General features: G+C 38.9%; 1 protein-coding gene across 1 annotated transcript; it reads right to left on the reverse strand.

Annotated features, from left to right (window-relative positions):
* Positions 1 to 12,148: 12,148 nt before the first annotated feature.
* On the reverse strand, positions 12,149 to 13,009 carry LOC110103601. The gene has a single exon (XM_020832389.2). It carries the CDS (start codon positions 13,007 to 13,009, stop codon positions 12,149 to 12,151), a length of 861 nt encoding a protein of 286 aa, XP_020688048.1.
* Positions 13,010 to 19,157: the final 6,148 nt, after the last annotated feature.

Raw genomic sequence — 19,157 nt, forward strand, 5'->3', positions numbered from 1 at the left:
ATTAAACTAAAAGGAGTAGTTACATAGTGTTCATGTTGTGAAAACGGAATTCGATGGCTTTTAGCCACATTACATGATATGCAAGTAAAAGAAGAAGAGCTAGTTTGTAATTCTGGAATAAGTTTGGATAAAACTGCCATTGCTCGAGAATGGTCATGACCAAGCCGAGCATGCCAGATAGCAGTTGGAGTGATGGTTGTATGAAGAGCAGCTTGAGGTGGACTGAATTGCGCTTTGATGGGGTAGTTGCCACTATGATTATGGCCACGATGGATGATGGAGTTGTCCCGAAGATCCTTGATGATAAAAACCACCGGGATGAAAAGAAATAGAGCAGAAATTGTCAGTGACAAGTTTCAATATGGATAGAAGATTGTGTGACAATGAGGGAACATGAAGAAGATGAGTAAGTTTTAGCTTACGATTGGTTTCAGGTAGAGGTAGGATACCAGATCCGTTGTGTTGTATGGGTAGGGAGGATCCGCTTGCTGTAGAGACATTGTCTGATCCATGGTATGCAGTCGGTTGTTGCACACTGATGATGTCAGGCGTAAGATGAGCTGAGGCTCCAGAATCTAAAATCCAATCCGTGGAGGTCGGAGTCTGAGTCTGAGTAACGTAGAATCGGGTGTTGGCATTCTGAGAATCTGTGTAATTTGAGTTATATCTATGCCAGCAAGACAATGCCGAATGTCCTATCTTCCCACATATCTGGCAATTGGGTCGCGGAGATGAACTGGAACGAGTCGACAGCTTAGGAGCTTTGGAAGATGATACAGATACATTTGAGCTTCCTCCACGACCTCTGTTGTTTCGTGAAACAGAGTTTCTACCTCTACCCCTTGAAGAGTATAAGGCTTGTACATCTCCAGTTGCAGTGACTTCCTGTTGAATCTCAGTTTGAAGATTTATCTCTTCGCTACATAACAAGGAATAGAGTGATTCAAGGGATATGGTATGAGGAGAAATTCGTATTGCAGCTTTAAATGGATTGTAGGAAGGAGGAAGTCCTTTAAGAGTATAGAGGATGATATCCTCTGTTTCTATGTGAGATCCCGCAGCCGCAATGTTGTCTACCAACGACTTGATTTGGGCTAGATATTGCTGAATAGTTTGATCGCGCATCTGCACGTTGTGTAACTCATTCTTCAACTGAAGCACTCGAGATCTATTAGTTGGCTGGAGACGAAGCTCTAAGGTTGTCCAGACATCGTGCGAAGTTTTGAGATGAAGAATATACGGCAAAATCGAAGGTGATATGGTTGAAAATAAAGCTGAGATGAGGTTTTGATCAACTAACTTCCATAGTTTTTGATCAGCAGGTGATGCTGGACAAGTCAGTTGTCTGGTGATGTATCCTTCGAAGCCATTTGCTGAGAGAGCTTGCTGGATCTGCAACCTCCAGATAGGATAGCTTTCAACAGACAGTTGAGTATGAACCAGCATCTTCAAATTTGACATAAGAAACTTGAGAGACGGTGGCACTGTGAAATCCGCCATTATAGCAGACAGAGAAGACGGATTCTGAGAAGGAGATGTAGACGACTGAGTTTGCGAAGATCCACCTTGATCTGCCATTGATGGATCGAAGGTTCGCTTCTAAGCTAAGTTGCTCTGATACCATGATAGAAAACCTGCATACACATGTTAGTGAAGAAGATGAACAGTGAAAATAGTATGAAAAGGCTTGTATTCATTATAGCTCCCGCGGTATAAATAGACCAGAGGAGGAAGGATATTCTCTGAGTGACAGAGGCCGTTAGAAGGCAGAGAAAGTGCGAGCATAAACAGTGCCTTTTACACATGTGACCATTTAGTCTAATGATGATATCTGTACAGTCACTTCTTAATCCTTTGATCAAGAACCGTTTGATGGACATTTGAATGCCTTAGTGATGCCGGAATTTGGTGATCTTGGGCTCGTTGGATTCGACTCGTCGGGCCGCTCGATTCAGTTATAAGAATGTTATGTTTGGAAACTGTTTGATCATCCAAATTGGAACCACTTTATTATTGCTTTCTAAATCAACTTCTTAGTACACAAATTTCTAATTAAAAAAACTTTTGTATTTAAAAACTGTTTTAAAAATCAATAAAAAGGTTGACTCAAATGAAGCCTAAGTTAACAATTATTTAATTTAATTAGCAGGTATATAAACGAATCTTCCTTCCATAGCCTTATCTAACTTGCTAATCCGTAAATAATTTGTTAAGGGCTTTCACAAGGTGCTGATAATTTGGAATATTACTTATATTAATTTACGTTTAATAAAAATATTTTTGTTATGTTAAATATGATTTGTTTAATTAAATATTGCATAAGTCAATTTATGTAGTGATCATGGCAGTGTGGTGGAGACAGCGGTAAGAAAAGTGGCATGGTAGATGTGGAAGCAATCATTTGTGATGATGGAGGCAACTGGTGGAGATAGTTTTCATTTTAATTATAAGAAAAATATCTAGAAAAATATTTATCTTCAAAACTAAAAATATTTAAACAATCTAATTCCCACAAACCTACAAAGTTTAGTAGCTTCATTGAGGAGTAGTACTCGGATACTCCAAATTGTTATTGGCACAGACTTATTTGGCCCAAAAGACATATCATTAAACATTCGGTTTTCGTTTGGTTGGCATTAATGGGGGGACTGAAAACAGCAGACGCTCTTCAAATCAGGAACATATCTGTGCCGGATATGTGCAGTCTTTGTCACATTCATAAAGAATCGGTTACTCACTTATTTTTTGAATGTTCCTATTCTTTTTACATTATCTCTGCTCTCATTCCTGGATTGCAAAGTTTTCTTTTTAGGCCAAATATTTTGCAGACTTTGGATTGGGTTAAATTTGAATTTAAAGGTAAAGTTGAGGTAAAAATTTTCTATAAAATTATGACGTGTTGTGCCATTTATCACATCTGTAAAGAGCGTAATAGTAGGAGGTTTGGGACCTCCTCATTCTGTCTTACTACTTTACTGACTATCATTAAGAGGAATATGTTTGAAAAGGTTATGATATGGAAGAAGTCTTGGGATTTGTTGGAAAATTTATAAGGGGCCTTCTGGTTTGGCCCTGGGCATTCTGGTTTAATTGCTGGATTTTGTGTTTCTCTGATCTCTTTGCTTTGGGAGCATATCTTCTCTATTTCTTTATTATTTCCCTTCGAGAATCTGGTGCAGGCTTTTGTCTGTTGGTATTGCTGCAAGGTGAACTCACTGGTTCTTTTGACCGGTGTATTATTGATGTGGATATATCTGGGAATTTTTTGAGGACAATGATGATATATGCAGATCTTTCTCCCCTAAGAGGGTCTGGGTGGCAACCAAAGGATTTTGGGACTTCAATTTGACTGCAGCGCCTGAGTCCTGCTTCATGACTTTTCATGAAGTGCTGATGGTTCTTTTTTGGTTTGTTCAATTTGGCTTGGGAGCTGGGATTTCCTGTTTTGCTGCTGCTGCTTCTCGGAAGCCTAGGAGCGGAGCTCGGCGTGTCTATTGCTGCTGGCAATTGTTTTTTTATTTGGTGCAGCCTCTCAACGCTTTGTCATCACTAACCTCTCATGCCCGGAGTTTTTCTGCTGATTGTCTTCTAGCTTATTTTTTTTTTATTTACCAGCCTCTGTTTTGGTTCTTTTTACAGAATTTAAAATGTTACGGGTGGTATAGTTGGGGTTTCTTACTTTTTTGATCCACATAAGGTTTTGGTTTAGTGCTTATGCTGGATAGTTCTTACTTGTAATCTTTTTTTTTACCTGTTATTTTATTTCTTTTAATATATGGGCTTAGGCCCCAAAGTTTCCCAAAAAAAAAAAATGATGAACAAAGAAGGGGACAAATACACTATAGCACTTAACATATTATCTTTCTATAATAAGACATTTTAATGAGCTACTTGTGGCCTTTAATTTTACTCAATGGTGTTCCATCTACCAATCATTATTACCCAACTAGATTAGTATAACCACTTGAACTAAATTTAAAGAACTTTATGAAATGTTTATGTATGCTAGCTTATTCAATTTTTTCATGACTTGTTCTATATTCATGTGTCAATTTTTTTGTATGTTTCACATTTTAAAATTATGTATATTCAATTTTTTTTCTTATTAATATTCAAACATAAGCAAATAACTTAAAAAATACAAAATGAATTATGCAAATTTTAATTAAAATCTATAAATTTAATTATCTATATTAATTAGGATATATATGTAAATCATTGACATAAAAAATATATATGTGTTAGGCTCAAATAAATCTCAATTAGGGCTGACACTCTATAAGAAAACTAATAAATAACACTAAATAAGATTTAAACTCATACTATGTCGAGTCCGATAAAAATTCAATAAGAAAAAGAGTGAGTTTGAATAAGACAATAATCTGAGAAGGCACCTACAAAGATTAGTAAAGAAGATAGAGAAGTAAAGGAAATTCCATTCTAATGCAAAAGTTTTCTCGATACATAACACAGGTTGGTGGCAGACTACAACAGTAGATAAAGTGGGTTTGTGTGCTGATGTGGATGGAGCACGCTAAGGTAAGAGAGCAGCATATATTCAAACGTGATGTGTTAACAACTCCCCTCAAATTAACTGTCTGATTTGCATATAGTTAATTTGGTTCTGATAGTAACAAACATGCTTGCTGACAAAGCTTTAGTGAGTATGTCCGTCGGCTGGTCAATGGAGATGATGTGTGATACTTCAATTTCTTTGTTTTTGATATGATCACTAATAAAGTAATGGCCTATCTCAATGTGCTTTGTCAGAACATGAAAAACTGGATTGTTGGCTAGCACGAGGGCAGAGATATTGTCACAGAAAATATTGGTGGGTTGAGATTGAGGAGCTTGAAAGTTAGCTAGTAGGCGACGTAGCCAGAGAACATCGGAAGGTGCTACTGTTAAGGCTCTATATTCCACTTATGTGGATGATTTGGCTACTCTAATTTTTTTCTTCACACTCCAAGATATGAGATTCGTGCCGAGATATGTACAGAAACATGAAATGGACTTCCTGTCCTCCGTGTTGGATGCCCAGTATGCATCGATGTATGTTGTGAGAATGAGTTGGCCCGAATGTATCTAAGTAGGTGTTTGAGGGCCTGGTAGTCTTGAACGGTGGGATTGTGCATGTGTTGGCAAATAACATTGTTTGCAAACACAATGTCAGGCCTATTCACTATGAGGTATTGCAAAGAGCCAGCAAGCTGGTGGTAGAGGGTCAGATTTTCATATGGAGTGTGATCTGGTGTTGTTCGAGAGCCTTTTGGAGTAATAGTTGTTGCAAGTGGTTTGCATGAATCAAAACCAGAGGAGTGCAGAATGTCTCGAGCGTAGTGGGATTGGTGTAGAAATAAGCTTGAGGTGGTATGGTTGATTTGAACTCCAAGAAGGAGATTGGCCGTTCCTAGTTTTTTTAAAGCAAATGTTTGTTGTAGTTGAGATAGAAGTGTCTGAATAGTACTGGAGTGATTTCCAATCAGAAGTAAATCATCAACATATATTAGCAGGTAGAGTTGAATCTGCTGAGTGTGGTAAATCAACAATTATGGATTAGCTTTGCTGAACAGAAAGCCAAATTGAAGGAGAAACATCGTAAGCTTGTGAAACCTTTTCCTTGGATCCTTCTTGAGACCGTAGATGACCTTGTGTAATTTGCACACGCAATTGGGATACCTGGGATCGATGAAGCCTTGTGGTTGGTGCATATAGACTTCTTCTTGAAGTTCACCATGAAGGAAGGCATTTGATACATCAAATTGCAAGGTCGGCCACTTCCTTTGAAGAGCTATGGTGAGGAGTACTCGAATGGTCGACATTTTGACCACGTGACTAAATGTGTCTTTATAGTTTATACCATACTTTTGGGTATAGCCTTGAGCAACAAACCTGGCTTTGTAGCGATCAACTGTCCCATATGTGTTCATTTTAGTTTTATATGTCCACTTGCAGCCAAGGACTGACGCATGGTCTGGAAGTGGTGTAAATGTCTAGGTGCCCTGTTTTGAAAGTGCCACAAATTCAACTGACATTGAATTTCTCCAATGTAAAGTTTTGGTTGCTTGAGTATAGAAGGAGGAGTGAGAGCAGAATGGGCTACAACAAGTAAATCAAAGATCTTCTTGGGTTTGAGGTTGCTGGTTTGGAATCTGGTTTTCATTAGGTGAGAGGGTGCTGGGCGGAGAGGAGGAGAACTGGGTTGAGACATGTTGTGGAACATAGAGGTCTGCGGAGGATATTGGTTTCGCTGAGAAGGTGTAGGTTGGATATTGTTGTGTGTGGAATGTGAAGTTTGCTAGGGTAATGAGTTTGGTGGGGTTTAGTAGGTGGAGGTTGGAATCAGAAGAAGTGGTGGTGTTGATTTGGTTTGGGTTGAGGTGGGTATATGGGTGTAATTGAGTGAAGGAAAGTGATGTTCATGAAAGATAACGTGGCGGGAAATGTGGAGTTTTTGAGTTTGAAGATTGTAGCAGCGATATCCTTTGTGAGAAGTTGAATATCCCAGAAATATGCATGCAGTGGAACGAGGTGTGAGTTTTTGATGTGCTTGAGGTTGAAACCATGGAAAACATAAGCAACCAAAGGTTTTTAGATGCTCATAGTTGGATGGATGGCCATATAGGATTTGGAAAGGGATTTGAAGGTTGAGAGAGGAAGTTGGCAGATGATTTATTAGGTAGTTGGCTGTTTGGACATCCTCAGCTTAGAAGTGAGCAAATAGGTTGGTTGCGTGTAGAAGAGTTCGTGTAGTGTTCAGCAGATGTTAGTGTTTTCGTTCGGAGACTCCATTTTTCTTAGGAGTGTAAGGACAGCTAATGTCACGACCTAACCCGACTGGGATGGATCCCGCTCGCAACGGGTCGTGCCCAAACTCAAACTGATTGAACTTATTCCAGGATCTGGCTTTGGAATTTGTTTCAGAACTTTCTTCCAAACATTTACACACAGAGCTACTATAAACATCAAAATACTGCAGAACAGATCATCTATCTTTTTATTCCTCAAAAAAAGAATCATATACAAATATAGCTCATGGCTTTCAGACAGAAAGAAAAACAGAATAGAAAAGCCATGACTGTACAAAAAATCAAAAGTACAAAATACCTATAACAGATCAGACTCTGAACTCCTACTCCAAGACTTTCTTCCCTTTCCCAGAACCTGAAAACCACGCAGAAAATAAGGATGAGCTACAACAGCTCAGCAAGACATCAAACCTCCAATCAAAATCCTCAGAATCCACATCAAACACATCAGACAAAAATCTGTACAGAAATCAGATCAACAGAATCGTATATCGAATCAGAACAGAACAAAAATCACAGAAATCATAATTCCTGAAATTGAATCAGAACAGAATCATACATATCAGATCAAATTAGAACAGAAAAAAATCATATCAGAATCATAAATCATATCAAAATCGTATGGAAATCAGAAATCATATCAATTCAGAACATATCAAAAGTCAGAACAGATTCCCTGACTCTGACAGAATCTCAACGGATTCTGGCCCCTTATACCTCCCTTCCCAGACACTGACATAATCTCTCGTATTCTGGCCCCTTATGCCTCCCTTTGTGCTCATGGCACCAGAACAGATGTGCTTATAGCACCAGAACAGAACCTATCATCGGATCCGGAATAGAACTTGTTTTCAGATTTCAGAGCTCATTTCAGATTTCTCTGACACAGACAGGATCTCACAGGATCCTGACCCCTTATAACTCCCTTTCATAGCATACAATCATATCATGTCATTTCAGAACAAATCCGGATAATTTCAGAAATCATACAAAAATCCAGCGGCATAACGGCAGTATACGGAATTTACACAAAAATTCCTAAATTCACAAATTACCAAATTAACATAGAATATTCACAACAACATTGCAAGACTTTTATTCTACTGCTCAGACAATTTTAGACATCATCAGAAATTACAGTCAAAATAAAACACCGCCGAATCAAAACTATCCGGTCAAAATTCTCCAGAAAATAATTAAAACGTGCGCACTCGGCACCTCAGGAACATACCAAAAGTTACGCGGTAAAAACTGAACCAATCAAAAAATACGGACGAAATTCGCTAACGAAAATGAAATCCGGACAGAAAAATCGTTCAAACTTCACCGTTCTGAAAATTGAGAAAGACGGAATGTGTCTTACCTTGCGTACACTAATTTCTTGAACTATCTCGACGGACAAAAACGGATCGGCGTTGCCCCGAAATCAACTTTTCCTCTTTTCCTCTTTTCCTTTCTTTCTCCTCTGAATTTCTGATATTTTTATTTGATTTTTCTCTCTTCAAAACGACTGATTTTCTTCAAATAAACTTGAGATCGGCCCGGCCGATCTGAACAAATCACTTCGTCCTTGGGCGATTTCTCAAGATGATAATTAATTTTCTTGGACGATAAAAACTCCTACTCTCTGTCTTTTGCATTGCTCTGATCATCCCGGGACGATCCCCGATCGGCCCGGACGATACTGGGAGGAAAACTTTCCTGTAACTTCTGTACACATTCTGTAACAAAACTTCAACTGATCGTCCCGGGACGATCCACGATCGGCCCGGACGATACTAGAGCAAAACCGATGTTACAGCTAAGCTCATGGAGGAATCCTTGAGTGAGGAGGAAATGTTTGAAAGCATGACTTGTGAACTCCCCTCCTACATCCAAGCAAAAAGTTCTTATATGAGAGGTGAATTGATTTTTTACCATGTTAAAGAAGTGTTGAAATTTGATAAATGTTTTATTTTTTGTTTGCATGAGGTATAGCCAACAGAAACGAGAGCAATCATCAATAAAAATCTTATAGTATCGGTAACCAAATAAGGAAGAGATAGAAGGACCCCAAACGTCCGAGTGTATTAAAATAAATGGTGTAGATACATGAGTAGCTTCCTTTGGAAAGGGGAGCTTATGGCTTGAGGTCACTTTACAGGAAGTGCAGAAAAAGGATTAACTTAGATAATGTGGTCATCGTTCGATGATGAGGATGACCCAAACAAGCATGCGAAAAGGAGGTGGAGTCAGACTTCATGTGAAGAGCATGGACTGGAGTGTGACAACTAGTTCAAATGAAATATATCCCGTCTTGATTATGTCCACGGAGGAGGATTTTGTTGTCCAGGAGGTCCTTGATGACAAAACCGGAAGAGTCAAAATAAATGGAGCAGTTATTGTCAATAGTGAGCTTTGAAATAGACAGAAAGTTGAGAGACAAGGAGGGTACATGAAGGAGATTTTGTAGTTTTAGCTTATGATTGGTGTCGGGTGGGGGAAGGAGACCGGCTCCACTGTACTAGATGGGGAGAGAGGATCCACCTGATGAATAGATTGAGTCTTGACCCGGATAAGGAACTAAGTGTTGCATATTTACAATGTAAGACATGAGATGCGTGGATGCTCCAGAATCTAGGACCTAGTCCATGGTGGGGTTTGTCTGGTTCTTGGTGAGAAGTGCATGGGGATTTGAAGTAGTTTGAGGTGCGTATCTGGAGTTGAATCTGTGCCAATACGACAGCGCAACATGTCCAGGCTTCCCACAAATTTGGCAACTGGGTTGAGCGGTGCCCCTTGGCATAGCTGAAGGAGGTCTGGTGGATACTGTTGATGGAATGAAGGAGGCTCCATGTCCACGACTTCTCTTAAAAGTAGAAGAATGTCCTCCGCCTCTCATCGTATACAATGCTTGATGATATGGAGCTACGACAACAACGACATCTTGCTGTATTTCGGTTTGTAAGTTGATTTCCTCGCTGCAGAGATGAGAATAGAGTGATTAAAGAGTTATGGTGTACGGGGAGGTGCGTATGGCTGCTTTAAAGGGATTGTTTGAGGGTGGTAGCCCTTTTAGTGTGTAGAGGATGATATCCGATCCTGCGATGGCAATGTTGTCTATTAGTGATTTAATTTGCGCTAGATATTGGGAGACAGTTTGGGCGCGCATTTGAACGTTGTGAAGTTTATTTTTCAACTGTATGGCTCTTGACTGATTAGTGGGTTGGAGGCGGGGCTCTAAGATTGCGAGGAGGAATCTTGTTCCATCATTCTGATGAAGGGAGAAGATTAGTAAATCATATAGATAAGTAAAGGAAATTGCATTGTATTGCATAAGTTTTCTAGATACATAATGCAGGTATTTTATAGAGAGCTTGGGGAGCATGACGTTGGAGAATGTCAGGCTTTCGTTGGTGGCAGATTGGAACAACAAGTAAGTGTGTGCTGATGTGGATGGAGCACGTTAAGTTAAGTGAGCAACATGTATTCAAACGTGATGTGTTAACATATTCAACTTAACTAAATTCATTTACCTAATGAGGGCCTTGTCTTCTAAGACTTACACAGTTTATTTTAGTAAATTCGGTGACTAAATGTGTTGAATATCAATTTTATTTGTATATTATAGTGGTTTAAGGCTTCATTTGGTACAGCTTTTTTATTGCTTCTTAAAAAAGTTTTCTTGTTATAAAATTTTAATTTTTGCACTAAAAAGCTACTTTAAGAAGCAGTGAGAAAGCTGTCCCAAACATAGCCTAAGTTCATGCTAGATAAAAATGCATAATTATTTGGTCAGACTCAGAATATTTTCAAAGAAATAGATGCCACATATATTTTTAAAAAATAGTATGTAAATGCTCTTTAGAAATGCTCCATGCAACATTCCTCTTTTTATTTTTTATTTTTTTAAGGAGAAAGAGGGAGAACTGAACAAGGGTTTGAAAGTGGATTTTACCTCATTGAAACGCTTCTCGAATCCGATCAGTTTGGTACCGTCTACGTTTGACTCAGAGATCAAGATTCCAGTGGCACCAACAAGTTCAAGTGCTAAGTAGTCAATTTGGAGATAAAGCTCACCCGCCCGGCCGACTCAGGGGCCTCACACTCCATCTAGATCCACCAAGTATACGAGGACGACCAAGCCTTCAATCGAGGACAAACAGATCTTAAATCTCATCTTCGATCTCTGCCTTGCACCTGATCCCTTTTCATACATTGATACCGACAGCACCTTTTACAGGAGCAAAGCTGCCGCCCTTATCACATAACTCACCAACGCAGCATAGCACGCTGTGATATCAAGGCTAACAAAGGTTTTGTGCAATTCCAATGGCGAACGCCATAGGTAATCGACATTTAATACAACGATGTGAAGAAGAAATATTCACTACTGAGAAGGCGAGAGGTCCATTATTCTTTACCCAAAGCTTTTTTATGGCTGGTTGCGACAAACTTTGCCAATCATAGTAGAAGCACTGGCCATCAATTGTGCCTGTCGATCATAACCGTCTATATAAAATCGCTCAAGCGATCCTAGCCGTCTAAGCTAAATAAAAAGGGTCGCCACTCGTGAGGAGCTACAGTAGCTTTACAATGCCTAGTGGCTTAGTGGTTGGAGACTTGGAGTAACTATTTAGTATTTTGTTAGAAAAATATCATAACTTTAAATTTTTTTATGTTCATGAGATAATAATTTTTTTATATAATCCTATATTATATTTATAAAAAAAATTATTATTTTTTATAAATTAATAATATTTATGATATTTATTTTATTTTATATATAGAAGTAAATCAATACTTTTTTTTTTGGAAAAATGCGGGTAACGCCCTTTAAATTAATCACCAAAAGTTACAAGTAAAGCAATTACAAGTATAGAAAACCTATACCACCAAAAGAAACAAAGAACACAAAGAAAAGAAGAAATGCAGAAACTAAAGGACTCAGGAAAATAGATCTACATCAAAAGGCATAAAGCCAAGCTCAAACGGGAAATCACCAAGCAGCAGATAGACACCGGTTGCCCACCATAACCGAATGAAGGGCCATCACAGTGCCCAAATAAAGCATTCCTTGTTTCCATAGGACCATCCGAGGATGCATGAAGATGTAGATCTGACACATCATCGTCCAATTTCTGCAAGCATCCATACGAAGTAGCATATGTAGAGACTGGGTAAGAGAAACCACCAGAGCTCCAGGACTTTGGGAATCAAAGCTAGGATGCCAAAACTTGCCAGTTAAATAAACCTGTGGCGTACAACAAACCAAAACATCCCAATATGGGATCAAAATAAAACTGGAAATGGAAACATCAGCCTTCCAAAAATCATGCCAGCCGACTGCATACAGAGGATCATCCCAGAATTTGTCCAAAAATTTCCTTAAGCATGTCATAATGATTCCAATTCCTAATTTTAGCATAAATAGCTTGCAAAATAACTCTTTTAAGCTCATCAGGATTTCTCCAAACACCAGAAACCCGTCTATTGTTTCTTTCTCTCCACAAGTAATACACCAAAACAGCCACCGTAAAATAACATAAATTCTTATCTGTTTTGGTATACTTCCGAACGGTCCCAAAATGATCAAATACTTGAGTAAGATTAGGCCTCAGGTAAAAATTCACCATATCCGGAAATAGAGCAGTAAGCAATAAAAAAGAGAAATCACATTCAAAATACACATGAGAATGTGATTCAATGTTGCCCAGACAGAAAGAGCAGGAGGGGGCCACCACAATCCCCCTAGAAATGAGAATGTCCGCCATTTTAAGTTTACCTTTAACAGCCATCCAAGTATAAGAGGCATAACGCAAGGCAAAGCCTTTATGCCAAATGAATTTAAACCACGGGACACTCTTTAAGTTAGAATGGTAAAAAGCAGAGAAAAATTTGTTAGAGGGGTTGGGACAACTAGACCAGAAAAGCACCGGCCCCTCCCCAACAATAACAGTTTTACTAATAGTGTCTTTCACCGGCCCAGGTAAAGAAACAGGGAGCACCCAACGGCTATGGGAAATAAAATCCTTCACCCATAGATGAGAGTTCCTGTTGGCCTCAATCAGATCAGCAACCATGCCCATATTACACCAAGGATCCCACAAGAACGATAGGTTACAGTTATGGTGAACCGAGAAAGAAACAGCAGGTTTAATGGTAGCAGCAGTTTTACAAAACAGTTTCCATAATTTTGAGGCAGCGGTATGGGGTGGCATCCAAGGAGAGTCAAATTTCTCCCTAAATTAAGAGCCAATTAAAGTTCCATTGTTGTACATTCTGAAAATAAAAGAGCAAGCCATGTTGTGATAAAGAGAATCAAAAGAAGGAAGCCCCAGCCCCCCTTTGTTTTTCGGCTTGGTAACAGTCCTCCAAGAAATAAGATGCATTTTCTTATCCAAAGCATTCCCAAAGAAAAGAAATTTTGAGCAAATTCTAGAGATTAATTTAGAACAAGCTTTTGGTACAATCGCTCCCCGGATCTAGTACGCAATAGTGCTAGCAATAGTAAACTTAAGTTATTGCACCCGACCTGCAAAAGAGAGGAATTTGACTTTCCAACCCTCAAGAAGAGCAGAAATTCTACTCAGAAGAGGTTGGAAGTGCTGAAATTTAAGACTGTGAATGGAGATAGGGATCCCCAAATAAGTGAGATTGCAATCCACTTCATGAGAAATTCCAAGGCAGGCCGAAATAAGCTGATCATGAGTGGAATTCTTGGAAAAAAGTATGCTGCTTTTGATAGGATTAATGATCAGTCCAGAAGCCTTAGAGAAGTAAAGGAGGGCCTCATTAAGAGACCTAGCATTTTCCACAGTAGCTGAACCAAAAACCAAAAGGTCGTCTGCATACATAAGATGGCTAATACTGAAGTTATGATAACGTATTCCAGAAAAAGAATTATGCTCCGTGAGATCCAAAATGGAAGACAGGCCATCCATGACAATGCAGAAGAGGAGGGGGGAAAGAGGACAGCCTTGCCTCATACCCGAAGATGACTTGAAAAAACCTTCCAAGGAACCATTCAGACAAATAGAAAAGAAGACGTAAGAAATGCAGCCCTTAATCCATGAAATGAAAATGTTTGGAAACCCCTTCTGCTTGAGCCTGTTAATCAAAAAAGTGCGAGAAACAGAATCGAAGGCTTTCTTTATATCAAGCTTAGCACAAAAATTTTTTTTCTGCCCTTTAAATTATCTTAACAACTCGGCAGCAAGAATAATATTGTCGATAGAACATCTCTTAGCAATGAAACCAGATTGACTCACATTAATGATGAAGGGAAGAATGGTTTTCAATCTATTAGCTAAAATCTTAGCAATAATTTTATAGAACACATTGCATAAAGAGATAGGACGGAAATCAGAAATGGAGTTGGAATGAGTACCCTTAGGAATCAGAGTAATGGCAGTAGCTTTGGCGCCTTTAGGCATCTCACCAGAGGAGAAGAAATGTTTAACTGCTCTGCATAAACTAAAGCCAGAAAGGTGCCAAGTTTTCTGATAGAAATCAAAGGAAAAACCATCTGGGCCCGGCGCAGAAGAAGCAACCCCCGCAAACACCACCCCTTTTATTTCCGCATCAGTAACCTGGGCCACAAGCCCGTCAATAAGGTGGGCAGGAATCACCTTACCAACAGGAATGTTATAGGAATTTCTAAGATCAGGGAGGGAGCATTGAAGAGGGTCTTAAAATGATTAATAAGAGCCGCTGCCATGTCAGCATGAGAAGATAGTAATCCAGTCAGAGAAGAAAGCACTTTGATAACATTCCTGTTCTTCCTAGATTTAATCTTGGCATAGAGAAAGCCAAGGTCATCCTCACCTTGAGAAAGCCAATAGGCTTTAGCCCTTTGAGAAATCCAAGAGTACCAAGCAGATTTGAAGAGTGCTAACTTATCACTAGTAGCTTTAAGATTTGAGTTTAAAATAGGGTTTAAAGGATCTCTTTGAAGTTCAGTAAGACAAGTCAAATGAGAATTTTTAAGCTCAAGTATGCAATTGGAAATGAAATTGGAAGAATTCCAGCTTCTTCTACGGATATTATCTTTGAGATCTCTCAAGCAGTCATAGAAATGAGCAATGGGGCTAGCAGAAATAGGCCTCTCAAAAGCCCTTTGGGTCAGCTCCCAAAAATCATCAAACTTGGTCCAAAATTCTTTAAACATGAATCTAGAAACAGTCTTACTGAAAAGAGCAGCATTAAGAATCAGTGGAGCATGATCAGAGCCCGAGAAACAGTCCACTTTATAGAAAGCAGAAGGGAAAGCATCCAAAAAGGCAGAATTGACCAACATTCTGTCGAGTTTGATGTGAATAGGAGAATCACTCCTTTGATTAAACCAAGTGAAAAATAGCCCCACAGAAGCAAGGTCCTGGATGCCCGATTCGAACACAAAACTATTAAGTTCTCCCAATCTATCATTGTTCAAGGGAATACCACCAGCTTTTTCTCCAGCGAACCTATAGCAGTTAAAATCTCCCATGACAATCCATGGCATGTCCAGACTAGAGGAAAGATCAAGAAGATCTTTCCATAAAACTTTTCTTTCATCAAACGTATTGGCAGCATAAACCACAGACATGTAAAAAGGAGGCATGGAACCAACACATACCAGCCCGTGAATGAGTTTAGAGGAAGAGAAAGACGGGGTGTAAGACACCTGAGAAGCATCCCATTTGACCCAAATTCTACCAGGCGAAGAATGCCAAAAATTATCATAGCAGTTTTCATTCTCAAACAAGGCGTGAAAGAAAGAAAACCTAGAGTCAGAAACAGAAGATTGGCTAATCTTAGCTTCCAAAACACAAAACAGCTTAATATTGTGGACCGCAATGAGATCTTTGCAATATTTGACTTTAATAGGATTATTAAATCCCCGGACATTCTAGGCAGCAATAGGCGGCAAAGACATGGTTATTTGTGGGGTTTGGCCTTCTTGGCCGTCTTGGCTTTGGCTTTCCCTTTCTTGGGAGGAGATTTAGTCCCCACCGACATCTTGGAGGAAGAAGAAGTAGAAGGGGAGTCTTTGGAGGTGGTCTTGGGAGGCGGGATAACCTTGACAATAATGGGAGAGGAGGAAGAATCTTCCTCCACACAACTACCATCCAGATTATCCACTAGGATAGGCTCAACGAACGAATCCTCCACCGGAAGAGAACCAAAACTATTAGCAAGAGTAACCTGTGGTGGCGTAAACTTAAGAACTTTACTGTGAATCGAGGAGGAAGAAGAATCCGACTGCGGGAGGTTAAGGTTGGGAATAATAGGGTTAGTCAGGATAGCACCAAACGGGAGATGTTTAGTAGGGGAAGGAGGGGGCTGGGCATTCTCCACCGCCTTAGGAGCAACAGCAATCTCAGGAAGAAGTTTAGTGGGAGAAGGAGGAGGTTAGACTTTGTCCACCATCTTAGGGGGAGCAGCAATCTCAGCAGTAATGAGAAGATCAGCCTGGGAACCAGAACCAATAATCAAAGGAGGATTAAGAGGAGCAGACAAAGGGGTCACGGGAAGGCTTCCTAGGAAGCTTAGAAGGATTGCGACTTTTGCTCCTACCCCTAAACACAGGTTTAATCGGAAGAGACGGTTTAGGAGCGGGGTTTTAGGGCAAAGAGCAAAAGGGTGGACAAGGGAGCCGCATCCCTCGCATTTGGTCGGTTTCCAGTCAAACACAGCCGGGAGAGTCAAATCTTCCCCATCAATTTCCAGGGGAATTTCTTCCGGTAAATCAGAGTTTTTGTCAACTTTAACACAAATACGAGCAAAAGTGAGTCTCGTTCTTTTTGCAGTTAAAGCATCTACGCAAAGCGGCTCACCAACATAGCTAGCTATTTTGGAAATACCTGAAGGTGTCCAAAGAGCAAGAGGAAGATTGAGGACCTTAATCCAAAGGGGTATAGAAGCAGACTCATCACGCTTAGGTTGGAACTTAGGGTTCCAGCGTTGCAGAACAAAGGGTCTTCCGAGAAGAAACCACGGACCACCCGACCACACCATGTCGTAGTCCTCAATAGCCGTGAATTTGAGCAGGAAAAGTCATCAGCAAGGGAAAGGAGGGAAAGCGACCCCTTGAGCTTCCAAGCTTTCTCCATAGAAGCCAAAAGCAGTTCGTAATATGGTCGAGGACCAAGAGAGTACCCGACCAGAGACAGATTCCAAAGAGATTTTCCTTCTGCAAGCTCTACCGAAGCAAAGGACAGTTTTTTCGCTGGTTTGACATAAGACATCTGCCAATCAGTACTAACTAGATAAAAAAAAACAAGTAACGTCAATCTGCATTGAATAGTCAAAATTGTTTGTTAATTTTTTTTAAATAATTAGTTATTAAAAAAATATGTTCATTAGTTAACACTAGTGCTGTTAAAATAATAAATTTTCTTATTAGTAATTTAAGCTTGCATTTACTTGATTTTTTTCCTCAAGGAATTATAGGTGTCTATTGTATACAGGTATATAATTTATACCCAACAATAAGGTTAAGTCTGTAGATGATGGTGATTGCTGATGGTATTCACCGATGTGGATGATCATAAGTTGAGAGAGATAGAAAATATATGAGAGCTCTTTTGTTCTCTCTCCCCCCTTCACAGGGAGAATGTAGTTCTATTTATAGGCTTTTTGAGATGAGCATTTTAATAAATTAAACCAAAATTCAAAATACTAATTGAACTGTTCATATCAATTCTTAGTTCAAAATTACGTATGATACTAAAAATAAAAAATATTTATATATATAGACAAATGATATGTTTGGGACAACTTTCTAGTTGCTTTATTTTCTTTTTGCATTTTCATTATTTTTTAATTTTTTTTGTGATGGAAAACTGCTTTGTACAAACATAATAGCGAAGTTATTTTATCCATAACAATTTCACAAACAAGTTTATAACATGTAGATAGACCCAAAACCACTTTCTCAAAAGCACTTTTCGTTTATTGAATTAAGACTTTGTTTGGAACTACTTTTTTATTGCTTTTTAAATCAACTTTTTAGTACACAAATTTGTAATTAAAAATAATTTTGTAATGAAAGACTATTTTAGAAAGTAATAAAAAAATTGTCTCAAATAAAGCCTAATTTAACAATTATTTAATTTAATTAACATATATGTAAAATAATGAATGACAGCAAAACAATTATTTTTTAACAATAACAAATTAATTTTGTTTTAAATCACAGAGAAATTATAAAACGAAGACCTTCACACATTCTAATTTCTGATACAGTTAAACAAAGTATATTAAATTAACTACTATGAATTTTTTATTTAATTTTAGAATGTTACGCATATTGATTAGTATTTAATGATTATATTTAAAAAGTGGAAAGTATCAAGCATCAGTTAAAAAAGCCTCATGCGCTCTGCTAGGGTTTCGGCTACCGGGGCGATTTCTATCGTGCTGCTCTTTGACTGCGCTTCCTCTCTCTGGGAAGTATTTATTTCCTTCCTTTTTTGTGCCTGCTGATCTTGATGGCTGGTAAATGTTTGTTTGATGGTGGTTTTCTCGATGGCAAACCATTGTCCAAGTCGTTTCGAGAGGCTCTTTCCGGTAATTTCTCTCCCTTTCCTGAACTTAAAATTTCTACTAATCGTGGGCTTCCCTCTTTATGGATTTCTGAGGTGGAAATTTTGTCGCTTGCTGCTCCTTTTGATTTTGAGTTGGTGGGAAAGTTTTCGACCAACAGGTTGTCTCTTGAGGCCATTAGAAAATTCTTTTTCAATTTAAAACTCCTTGGACATTTCTCTGTTACGGTTTTGAATCCAAAGAACATTTTGATAAAATTAGGGAATGACTTGGATTACTGCCCTATCTTTGCGCATCGTTCTTATTTTGTGAACAACTATTACATGTGTTTGATTAAGTGGTCGCCTTCTTTTGACGTGGATGTTGAATCTCAGATGATCCATATTTGGGTGTCTTTCTCGAATTTGAGACCTCATCTCTTTTCTTCGAGGATTCTTCAAGGCCTTAGCTCTATTTTTGGTCGCCCCTTAAAAATTGATCATGCTACCTCTTCTGGTTCTCGTCCCTCGGTTGCTCGGGTTTTCGTTGAATTGGACGTCTCTAAGCAGTTTCCTGACAAGGTTGGGTTGGCCCGGATAATTTGGGTTATGTTCAGTTGATTATTTTGGAGGATTTGTCATTGTATTGCTTGCAATGTAAATCCTTAGGCCATTCCATGTCGGAATGTAGTATCTTGCATCCGCATTTATCTCAGCCCTATTGCAGAAGGAAATTCCTACTACTATCTTGCTGGATTTAGATTTACGGAATAATATTATTATTAATTCGAGTCGTGACCTAGCTGCTCTGTCTCCTGTTGCTTTACCGCATGTGAATCTTATTGAGATCAATTCCCCCCCC

The sequence above is a fragment of the Dendrobium catenatum genome, unplaced genomic scaffold, assembly GCF_001605985.2.
Source record: "Dendrobium catenatum unplaced genomic scaffold, ASM160598v2 fragScaff_scaffold_716, whole genome shotgun sequence".
Lineage (NCBI taxonomy): Eukaryota > Viridiplantae > Streptophyta > Magnoliopsida > Asparagales > Orchidaceae > Dendrobium > Dendrobium catenatum.